The 12,251-nt window shown below is 37.2% G+C and overlaps 1 protein-coding gene across 1 annotated transcript; it reads right to left on the reverse strand.

Moving 5' to 3' along the window:
• Nucleotides 1–58: 58 nt before the first annotated feature.
• Nucleotides 59–11,691, reverse strand: LOC121300574 (zinc transporter 5-like). Its single transcript, XM_041229162.1, has 16 exons — nt 11,087–11,691; nt 10,571–10,693; nt 10,079–10,145; nt 9,536–9,621; nt 8,982–9,069; nt 7,024–7,111; nt 6,576–6,652; nt 6,254–6,424; nt 5,159–5,447; nt 4,471–4,679; nt 3,808–3,965; nt 2,652–2,781; nt 2,005–2,218; nt 1,355–1,581; nt 1,091–1,219; nt 59–531 (listed from the first exon to the last, which is right to left on the reverse strand). The coding sequence occupies exons 1-16, from the start codon at nt 11,155–11,157 to the stop codon at nt 361–363; spliced, it is 2,298 nt and encodes a 765-aa protein (XP_041085096.1). The 5' UTR covers nt 11,158–11,691; the 3' UTR covers nt 59–360.
• Between the last annotated feature and the right edge of the window lie 560 nt (nt 11,692–12,251).

Genomic DNA, 12,251 nt, shown 5'->3' on the forward strand with positions numbered 1-12,251 from the left:
TTATATCATAAACAAGGCAATTAACTGTTCACACAACTTTCAAATTCAAACAAAGGAATAGGTTACTAATGATAATTTTTAATGATTACATTGATTTACAATGCAAGCCATTTCAATCTAGATTTTGTAACTGTCAGATTGAATAATGACTCCCATCCCAAGTGTTCAGAGGAAAAATATTTCCAAATGTTTTTTCTTTTTTTAAATCCAAAAATACAGCGATATATTATTATCCTGTACATCAAATGTGCAACATTGTTAAAAAACAGGAATGAAGGATCTCAAAATCTCTATTTTTATCTTTCAAGCCCATCCACAGCTAAAGTCCTGCAGTCGCCGTGGATCTTTTGTGGCAGCAGTTCACATGATGTAAGTCCCATCCTTTAGGTATTTAATTGGCTCCATTTGCTTTGTCATGGCAAGAACATCTTGAAATCCTGTACCGAGGCCTGCCATGTGTTGAAAATATGCTTCCTTCTCTAACTGGACAGACAGGTTGTTTACTCCAGCATCTTTCAGCAGTGCTGTTACCTAAACAGCAAAAAAATAAATAAACAAAAAATGTTAAACTGTTCTTGGTTCACATAAAATAAACAAAACATTTTAAAAGTAAAACCAAAATGCATACAGCACACATTAAAACAGATATTCATTACAGCCACTTTAGGTCAAGCCCCAAAACTGCCTGATGACAAAAACTGATCTTAAACCAAGGATGAAAAAAAAAAAGTAAAAAAATAAATAAAATGCGGTGTCAACTTCATGTACTATTCATTTCGGGAATAAACAAAAACAATGTTTAACCTGAACTGCTATTTGGCATCCTTTGTTTTGTAGTTAATTCACTGGGGTAAACTAAGGCCTACATAACGTATTCTACTAACTTATATGCTTGTAAGTGTAGCCCATACCAAGTTTAATCACAGTTGGATTAAAGGGTCTTATGATATTGGTAAAAAGTGTGATACACACTATATACCCATTTCCATGTATAATCAGGATGCAATGCGATTGCTTGTGAAACACTAAATAGACGTCCTTGAATTTACTGAAGAGAGTATTTTACTTGAAATTGGTACAACAATCCCACCTGCTGGATTATTCTTTGCTCCACAACATCTGACATCAACTGCAAATGAATGGTCCCTGCTATGACGCTGGCAGAATGTCTCCAAAAATGAGGGTCTCGGTAAGATATAACACCTTCAATTTTGTTAACCTAAAAAAAGACCATAAAAAATAACAGGTAAACACACATTTAATGTCTATTGAGGTAAAAAATATATATTGTGTGTGTGTGTGTGTGTGTGTGATACATATATATATACACACTAGAGTAGAAATAACTTCTAACCTTTTCCAGTGCATTGTGGAGTTCTTTCTCGTGCTCTGGGGGGATTCTTAGGAGGAGCACCTCACACGCATCTTTCACCAGGGGGAGAACGCTCAGAAATATCAGCACAGCAATGAAAAGGGAGCAGATGGGATCAGCTATAAGCCATCCAAACTGACGAATAAGTATTGTGGATAAGATCACACCAACACTGCCCAGTGTGTCAGCCAGAACATGGAGAAATACTCCTATGAGCAAAGACAACAGGCTTCAAATGTGCACAGCTCACAAAATTAACATACATGGACATTTTAAAGTGCATGGTGTTTTGGCTACATGACATGCCTTATGCAGCCCTTATGCAGTGGTTTCCTTATTGCACTCATTGTGTTATATTACAGCAATAACAAAACTAAAGATGCACAATTACACTCACAGTTTTGCTATTAAATACATGATGTGCTAATTTGTTTTAGTTTTTTTTTTTTTTTTTTTTTTTTTTAAGATCAATAAAACACAAAATATTTCAGCCCATGAAGTTTTAGTATTGATCTCCTTTTTAGTGCAGATCAATAAAGTTACCATTACATTTTATTGATTATTACACATAATGCTGCAGATTTACACCTGTCCCCGATCATATAATTTTTTTTTTCCAGTCTTTTCATTACCTCTCATGTTGGCATTCATGCCTCCCCCTGATGAGCCATGGGAATGCCCATGACCATGACTGTGGCTATGCCCATGCCCTCCGTGGCCATGGCCATGGTCACCGTGGCCATGGTCATGTGATTGACAACCTCCCTTAGAAGGCCCGTGAGAGTGGGCATGACTAAAGGCACAGATACCAAACAGGTTCACAATCAATCCTCCAACAGATACGGGCTGTTAGGAAGGACAAACAGTTAACATATGTTATAGGACTAAAGCTTTCAAATACAATGCATAAAATTACAACAATTAGGAAGTTAAGTATGTTTTTGTTTGCACTTCCAGATATAAACATCTTTATATGTCTTATAGAAAAATACAATCATGTTGCAAAAGCAAGACTCTGAGCTTTTCTGACCCACATGTGTTTGATTTCCAACTACAAATAGCATAAAAAGAGGACATGTCATGAAAAACCATCATTTTATATTGTGAATATTAGCTTTTTTGTAAACAGTGTGTTTAAAATACACACAGAATGCTTAGTGATATAATTTAATTTTGGTGCAGTATGTCACAATGCATAAAATCTGCTCTAACTTTTAATGAAATAGCATGAGTGGTATAAAAGCTACTAGAAGTGATATTTTCTTTTAGATCCACTTACTGTTAGCATATCTGTATTTATATTGGGAGGGTCTATGACTCGTGTAATAGACTCAATGAATACAAAGAAAGCTATCACCATGAGGAAAAGGCCATTGATGAAACCTGAGAGAATTTCAACCCGGCCATACCTACAAGACACAAAGATATTGAAACAAATACAAAATGAGAGCCCTGATGTTACAAAATAGACCACACAGTAATATTCTGCATCCAGTGTATAAGAATTATGGACAAGCTGTTCTATATTTGCCCAGGTTCTGTTACTATCAATAAAATAAAAATATTATAACAAATAATCATAAATGGAAAGGTTACAAATAAAAAATTGTGTGACACATACATGACAAAAACAGACATATCCTCACATCCTGATACTCTCAATATTCTGTGATAAAAAAAAAAAAAATGTCCTGGTCATCACAATTGGATTAATGGTTCTCTAGATATATGAAATTGTCAAGAATGTCAAGAATGTGGAAAAACAAATCAATCGGCACTACCACCAAGCTGCGCTTGATAAAAGCCTTGGTCTTGCCGGTAGCGAAATATGGTTGTTAGGCTTGGACAATGAAAAAAGAAGAAGAGAGAAGCATTCAGGCCTTCGAAAACAAATGCATCAGAAAGATGATGAAAATTTCATGGACGAAGTTGATGACCAATGAGCAAGTTTACAAGCTGGCTAGTACACAAAGTGAGCTGTTCAGCCACGTTAAATCTCGCAAGTTGAGATACTTCGGGCATACGATAAGACAACCACACGACACAACTGAAGGCAGTGTGATGACAGGTCTTGTAGAAGGGATCAGAGGGCGCGGAAGACCAAGAATATGCTGGTTTGACAAAATCAGGACGTGGACTGGATTGTCGGGAGCTAATCTGCTACATGCCACGCGAGACAGAGGGCGTTGGACAGCTCTGACCCTTTCATGCAGTCAACCGTCACGAAGCGACGACGGCGAAATGACATGACATGACAGATATATGAAAAGCCCGAAAGTGTAGCTTACTTTATGTATGGATGCCTAAACTATATAGTCAACACCAGGGATATGTATTGCCAGTGGCAGAATATAGCTTTAGTGGAGGCCACAACAGTAAGGGCAACAGTTTCTTCTTGCCGTAAAGCCCAAATATGAACTTTAATTGGTTCTTACCCAAAGGAATAGATGCGGGTTGCTTTCCATCTGGTCATCAAGGCAGCAAAAAGTCCAAGAACTAAGGCAGAGCAATCAAACAGCATGTGGAATCCATCTGAGATCAAGCCCAGGCTGTTTGTCCAAACTCCATAAAACAGCTCCACAAATGTGAAGGCCTGTATGTTCATAGAGAGAAAAGTTCAGTGGAATTTAGGCATATGTAATACAAAAACGCTAAGGGCTTCACTAAAACTAAACCATTTATTCATCCTTTTCTTGCATTAGGTAATTTCTTTAATTCACTTAAAGATGTTCTATCCTGTGCTGTTTTTACATAATATTATAAATATTACTTAATCATTTAAATATAATGATATTCATTTGCAAATTTAAAAAAAGTGTCACACTACAATACGGTATTTTAAAAGACAAATAAACTCATCAGCTCTTGTATAGGCTACTAGCCTGTACAGCTGGTGGACGCAGGTATAGAGAAACTGACCCAATTCCCCTTGGCATTCTCTCAAAAAAGCAATAATGAATAAGGAGAAATGCATTCTCATTCTGACTACAAAAATGAAAAAAAGAAGATACACAAATGTGCTGAAATAGTTTTGTGAATACTGTTTTGTGCACTAACTGCCCTCCATACACACACCCACATCCACCACCCCCACTTACCAAGTTTAGACACAGGAAGTAGAAGATCTGCCTTGAGTCATACTCTTCTAAGATCTGTTTCAGAGAATCCTTAATGAACCTGGGCAATGACTGGGATGTGTGCTGCAAGGCATCTCCCATGAAATTATACAGCGGCGTACCTTCAGGTGAATATCCAACCAGAGTACCTTTCTGTCCTTTCTTAGAGGGTGAAGATAAGATATTGGCAGCTGCAAAATTAAGAAAAATATAAGGTCTACAACTTGAAAACATTTTAAACTTAAAATAAAAAACGCTTCCCTAATGAACCAACATGCTCTACAGACAGTGACATGCTGAGGTCAAATGACTAAGGAAGTGAAATAGTAAGAGTTTCCTAAAAGCAAGGCAATCAAACAGAGATCTTTCCACTTAGTAGAAGATACCATGTTTTAAAATTAAAATACATGTCTGCAACAGCAGACCTTTGCAACCTATATAGCAAATGGCATGCAATAGGTGAGGTTTATTAAATTCCTAGCTACAACCACTTTACACTACGTGTCAAGGTAAGACACCCAAAAACTTTAAATACGGGAAAGTTGCATACAACATGGCAGAACATGACTCTGGTCACACAATCGTGGAAAAGGAAGGCGATAAACTCTATATGCATAAGGTCCATGGTAAGTAACCAAGACACAAACATAGAGGATTCTGTCTTACTTACATAGAATGAAGAAAACTGCACTGACCACCACACCCCCTGAGAGCACATGCTCAGTGCTCTGCTGCTGGGCAGGTTTGCTCATGGTACGGAGCTGGTCGGTCAAGGGGTGAGTCCAGAAGTTGGCGAGGAGCAGGCTGCTGAGGAATAGGAACAGGGAACCATATCGTGCACACTTAGCACTTTCCATCTTAGTGGTACAGATTGACTCCACATAGAAATCCAGAACCATAACGGAGAAGACAATCATCCCGAAAGGCATGATAAGGGAAGACCAAGATTCCACCTTGCTCTAGAGGTTAAAAAAAAAAATAAATTAAATGTACTTCTGAATATTTGTTTGGTTTCTAAATATGTATATGTATTATCAATAAATTATTTATATCTACATAAAAAAAGACCATCTACAATCAAAATATACGCTTATACAAAGTATTTTAATTATTTGTACAGTGACTAACCAAAGCCTTAATAATAATAATAATAATAATAATAATAATAATAATAATAATAATAATAATAAATAATTCCTTTTACTGGTATTCTAGCATCTGAATGTTGTGCAGGAGAACAAAAAATCCTGGACCACTGTGTATATACTACTACACTATTCATGTCTATCACATTCCAAATTTCAGTTCCTACTGCATATGCATTAGTCTACCGAAAAGAGTCTTCCATTTCAACATGTTTCGTGATGTTAAAAGTTAACAACACAGTATATAACCCCTGCAAATAACAGAATGTAACAGAAAAGAAAAATAGTCTTCTGAACAGCATGAGAAAAAAACTGGAAAAAAATCAACTCTCTGTACATATCTTAACTTGCAAAATGAAGTTATACATTTTTCTGTGAAATATCTACAGTAAATGACAAGGGTACTTGACAAGACTATTGATCATTGGTTACCGAACCTTTAAGGCACATACAGTAAGGATCCAGGAACAGCATGTAATATGTTATTAGAAGAAAACATTTAACATAGTGCATTCACCTGCTTACAAACCTAATGAACTTCTCCTTTGAACAAAGGTTTATTTATGGAATCTTCTACAAATGGTGTACAGAAATGAGTTGTAAAGGCCGACCTGACTTACCTCTGTGGTGGCAGACAAAACTATAACCCAGGGAAGCAGCACAGCAGCCGAGGCGAGGTTAGAAAGGGCATAGAGGCGTTTAGATCCACCAATTTCAAGAGACAGCTTTCGGGAGGCTGTGTGGAAACCAACCTTGAAGCAGAGGGTGATTACCAGCAACACAACTCCACCCTGGGAAACAGAGAGACCAAACAGGTAAACCAACATGCTAGCTGCACTAAAAAATATAACTGAAGAATACTGTGGGATACAGTGGACTAGCACACTATCCTTTCACTATGTTTCTACATTCCAAGCTGTTATGGACTAGACTCTCACAAACCTTGTGATCTGCTAGCCCGAGGAATGAGATTGCTTTGTACAGGGCATGGGTAAGAGCACTGTCATGATGTCCCTCAGCTACACAGACAGATAGGTTAAGGAAACTGCAAGTATGCAAAAGTGTGTAAAATTAATAATTATCAGTGTCATGAAAAAGTGATCGTATACACATGTAAAAATGTACAACTTACTTACAAACTGGCAGACATAGCTTCCTATACATATCCCCAGATATCCCCCTCAAAGTATGAACAGGCAAACAGACTGAGCTTCCTATACATATCCCCAGATATCCCCCTCTTAAAGTATGTCACTAACAAACGCTCCCTCCCTGTCATGGTTCTAAATTCAAAATTACTCTTGTATCAGGACCATGACAAAGTAAATCAGTACAGAGCTTGCATGCTAAGTTCAAACCCCTTGCAGGTGCACACTGTAGAAAAGGATACGGTGATCAGCCATCTTTGCCATGAGGTCATCATTATCAAAGAGCAGCAAGCAAATTACAGCAATAATAAACAATGCAGCTCCTCTTGTCTGAAAATAAATTAATAGGTCATCAACATATCCAACAAAACAGAACTTCGACTCACCAGATTAGAACACATTATGGCCCTGTGGCAGAGCAAAGCTAAAAGCAAAGCTCTGCCGTTTAGAAATTGGCAGGGATGGGGTTAATTTCCCCTACCTGCCTGAGTTTATTATATTCAGGTGGCTGGGGTTGATTAGTTGATTAAATGATTAACTTAATTAACGATCAATCAGCGCCCAGCCACCTGACATAAAAGGAGGCCTCTACTTCTCACGTGGGAGGAGGGAGCTGAGAAAGCAGATTGGTGGTTTTTAGTTTGTTTGTATTTTTGAAATTCTGAATCCAGTGAAGGCATCGCCCAGCCTGGAAACCTTATTTTTGTAAGTTTGCTTTTTTGTATTGCTTTATTTGTGTTTGAATCTTTTTGTTTTGCCCTTTTATTTTGTGTTATTTATAATAAAATCATTATTTTTTTTAAATGCAGTCTGTCTCTGGGCCTCTATCCACTCACTAGCCTGTCACAGGCCCATTTAGAGGGGAGAAGTGACTCCTATAGACATTTGAGTACATTTGGCTATAATCCGATAAATGTTTGATTTTATATGAATATTTACTTGATCCTACATACACTCATTCACTTTCTTAACTTACGTAGTCCAACAGCATTAAACATCATCACTTAATGCAGTACTAGCAAAATACACTGAAAAAAATATAAATGCAACATGTAAAGTGTTGGTCCCATGTTTCATGAGCTGAAATAAAAGATCCCAGAAATATTCCATATGCACAAAAAGCTTATTTCTCTCAAATTTTGTGCACAAATTTGTTTACATCCCTGTTAGTGAGCATTTCTCCTTTGCCAAGATAATCCATCCACCTGACAGGTGTGGTATATCCAGAAGGTGATTAAACAGCATGATCATTACACATGTGCATCTTGTGCTAGGAACAATAAAAGGCCAGTTTTGTCATACAACACAATGCCACAGATGTCTCAAGTTTTGAGGGAGCATGCAATTGGCATGCTGACTGCAGGCATGTCCACCAGAGCTGTTGCCAGAGAATTGAATGTTCATTTCTCTACCATAAGCCGCCTCCAACGTCGTTATAGAGAAGTTGGCAGTACGTTCCAACTGGCCTTTCAACCGCAGACCACGTGTAACCACGTCAGGCCAGGACCTCCACGTCCGACTTCTTTACCTGCGGGATCGTCTGAGACCAGCAACTCGGATAGCTGATGAAACTGTAGGTTTACACAATCAAAGAATTTCTGCACAAACTGTCAGAAACCATCTCAGGGAAGCTCATCTGCGTGCTCATCGTCCTCACCAGGGTCTTGACCTGACTGCAGTTCGGCGTCGCAACTGACATCAGTGGGCAAATGCTCACCTTTGATGGCCACTGGCACGCTGGAGAAGTGTGCTCTTCACAGATAAATCCCGGTTTCAACTGTACCGGGCAGATGGCAGACAGCATGTACGGTGTCGTGTGGGTGAGCAGTTTGCTGATGTCAGCGCTGTGAACAGAGTGCCCCATGCTGGCGGTAGGGTTATGGTATGGGCAGGCATAAGCTACGAACAACGAACACAACTGCATTTTATCTAAGTCTAAGTCTAATTTCCTTATATGAACTGTAACTCAGTAAAATCTTTGAAATTGTTGCATGTTGCGTTTATATTTTGTTCTGTGTATATGCTTCATAATCAAAGCAGAAGGATTTGGGCATATTTACATATTCCGAACCAGTATAAAGGTACACATTACAAACCTGTTACTAACAAAGGCTTCAAACAGAATAAAGCACTCATTCTTTTACTACTGGCAGATTACCTAACTTTGAAGCCTGGTTCAACACATGTTAATTTGAAATACCTTTGATGGTCCTCCTCCAGAGCTGGTGAAGAGCACACTGAGCAATGAGATGATAACAATGTCACTGTGTTCAAACAGCAGCAGCGTTCTGCAAAGCAAGCCAAGCACAAACCAGAGATTCAACCAGGAGAGATTGTTTTCCTCTATTGTCTCAATGCAGTTGCAGCTTGAAGCTATCTCCTCCAGGATGTACTGTTCCTATCTGTTTACTTTCAATAAACAGCTTTATTTATATACTCTTTTTATATTTTATATACTGATAAAAACACAATACTTTTAAGCTTATCATGCTGAAACTATGTGGGGCTAGTAGCTTTTACACTATTATGCTAGGCAACCCAGCATAATAGTGTACAATTTAGAAAACATTAATATACACTTTATATTATTTGAACCATTGGGCTTCTGTAAGAAAGATGTTGTGTTTGTGATTTTGTTTTTGTATATTTTGAATAATAATAATACAAACTTTATACCCTGGTTTGTGACCAAAAGTAAAACTCAGAAACATATATACATTTACAAGATCTTTTTTTTTTTTTTTTTTTTTTTACCTTAATGGTCCACATAGAGTAAGGCCAAAAAAGCCCAGGAGTGAAATAACACAGCTAACAACTGCATGCTTTAAGATTTTGATCCACTGAAAAAGAAGAAAAAACAAAACTAGTTGCCAACTAGAAATGTGAATAGTGGACTGTACAAACTAAAATGCTGTCCTTGTAGTCATGCTACTTGACTGGAAAAAATAAAGAAATGTTTAGGTACGCTTTATATCACTGTACTGTATCAAAAGCAGTTTTAAATGTATGACATGACACGATGTAATTAAATCTTCATGAGCTATGCCCAAGATTCAGTCTCCAGGTAACTGCGTAATTAAATACAGCAGTTCACCATGACTTAACAGTCACATTGTGTGTGACAAATGGCCTGCAAAGGATCACCACATTTAACTGTAATCATTTATTGGCTTTTTAGAAAAATATATACTTTGGAATTCATCAAAACATTGATGAGATTTGGCAGGTTACAGCAGACACAGTTATTATTTTTTTTATTATGGCCAAACGATGGGGCAATTTGAAGCGGAATTGTACCTGCCGTTTTGTGACAGCTTTTCCAGAGGAGAATGGTCTTTGAAACAAAACCAAAAATAATGCACATCTGAAAAAAATAAATCATAATAACAAAGTAATATTAATGTACACATTGCAACAGATTTAGATGAAACTTAAAAAGAGAAAACAAATTTTACTCCCAGATATTCTCCAATAATTAAACTTTTTTTTTTATTGTGTGTAAACAGTGTTTTTTTTGTCTGCTGCCATTTTGGACCCAGTTTAAAACAAACAAACAAAAAAACTAGATGCTAACAACATCAATAAATATGATTCAGGCTCATATGTGACGGAAATACAGTCACAATAAAGACATTTAGGCACTTGACAGCTACATTTCAAAGTAACATGGTCTGCTGCAGTCCTAGAAGTCTATTTTCTCAGGAAAACTAAATAAATACTTTTCAGGGTAGCAGGACACATAAGCATTATTTTTATATCTGAGTAAAACGTAAATGAAACATCACTTACCCCAATTTAAGGATGAAAACAAACTGGACAAGGTGAACAACTTTAAGAATATCATAGGACTCAAATATTCCTAGTGATTTTAACAACTTGGTGATGCACAGCAATATGATGTATCTGGTTATCCTTGAAGACAAAAGAAAATGCAAGTTTATGAATGCATATGTAATGTTTATATTGTACTAACTAGATAAAGCTCAATTGCACTAGTTGGACCTGGATTTAACAACATTCACCCATGTACATGAGTTGTGATAATCTTGACCCAGCATGCCGTTCTGGGCTGCAGTCAGGCTTGGTAAACAAATAATTCGTTAAAAATTAAGGGATAACAGATCACTGATGGGGTCACATGGTAGGGTGCACATCTACAGTAACAATAGTAGTTTAGTTTAAACGGGTTTATTAAACGCTACAGTTGAGATATAAACAGTCATTACTACAATACCAACCGTAAAGTGCACAAGGCATACACTATTGTACGGGTTTGACAAAAATACCGGTGGTACTGTAACTTACCTTGCATTTGGCACACCCACCGGTCCAAGCTGTCCACTTGAAATGACATTACTGCTGTATTTATCATCCATGACTATTTTTCTATTATTATTGTTATTAAAAATCCTAACTACAAAATTCTAAACACCTGCCATTTCATATTGTGTAGGTACAGTAGCCTACCGTACACTATTACCTAGAGATGCTCCCACAGTAAAGTCTCTTCTTGCGACCATAAAATAGATATTAAAAGACGTTTGAATCACTGCTTTCGTGTTTACAAATGAAAAACACAATGTAAACATAAAGCTTTTCGGCTATCAACGAACATGGAGGCCTCCAGCCAGGAGTTAGAGTGAATAACCAAACCGCTTCCTAGTGATATGTGCCCCAGACCAAAAACGGAGATCTCACGCTGGCAATCGGAGGCACGTCACAGTTTTATTTATTTTTTTAATTTTTTTGCAAAATACTAAAATATGAACAAAGTCCTGGCTACATGATAGCCATTCAATAAGTATGTTTACTCTAAATATGTACCAGAAAGAAAGAAAATCGTTCGGTTTCGCTGTAAAGTCTTCTTTTGCGGACCCAGTCTGAGAACTCCGTCCCTCGGTTTCTCAGGTTCACAGACAGCATCAACCAAGATTCAGATTTAGAATAGGTCCCACAGCTCCCTCTGCCGTTGATGTTGTAATGCACTAAAGAGCTACCAGAAAACAGCACAGGGATCAGGAATCCCTTTTCTTTTTTAAAGACTGCTTAAACTAATCTTGATTAAGTGCTGCCCACTTACAGGACTTACATATATTAAATAACAACATATTTTTCCCTCTACAAAATAAAACATTTATCTGTAAATATTTTGTATTTATATATACCGGTACTTCTACATTAACACCCCACTATAATGTTTAATATTAATAGTCCTCTATAATGTTCAGATACTGAACGGTTTATTGGGAAGGCTATGGCTGTGAAACAGTTTTGTTTGTTCTTAACTGATCTCTATAATCCTTTAGATACACACTGCAGAGGTTTGTATCACTGTAGCAGTGATTAAATAAAGATACATTATCAAAAAGCATGGTGGGGCACAGCAGCATATTGGCTGTAAACAGAACTTCACAAAGTTATTGGAAAAGTCTAAGCAAAAAGGAGTCTTCACTAAGTATGCCAGAGAATT

Source organism: Polyodon spathula, chromosome 2 (assembly GCF_017654505.1).
Source record: "Polyodon spathula isolate WHYD16114869_AA chromosome 2, ASM1765450v1, whole genome shotgun sequence".
NCBI classification, from domain to species: domain Eukaryota; kingdom Metazoa; phylum Chordata; class Actinopteri; order Acipenseriformes; family Polyodontidae; genus Polyodon; species Polyodon spathula.

What these genes read in the sequence shown, in the direction of transcription:
- LOC121300574 (XM_041229162.1), bottom strand. Translation starts at nt 11,157, where the DNA reads ATGGATGATAAATACAGCAGTAATGTCATTTCAAGTGGACAGCTTGGA. An exon ending in GTTTTCATCCTTAAATTGGG is followed by an intron (nt 10,146 to 10,570) that starts GTAAGTGATGTT and finishes TATTTTTTTCAG; the next exon opens with ATGTGCATTATTTTTGGTTT. An exon ending in ACCCGCATCTATTCCTTTGG is followed by an intron (nt 2,782 to 3,807) that starts GTAAGAACCAAT and finishes TGTGTCTTGTAG; the next exon opens with GTATGGCCGGGTTGAAATTC.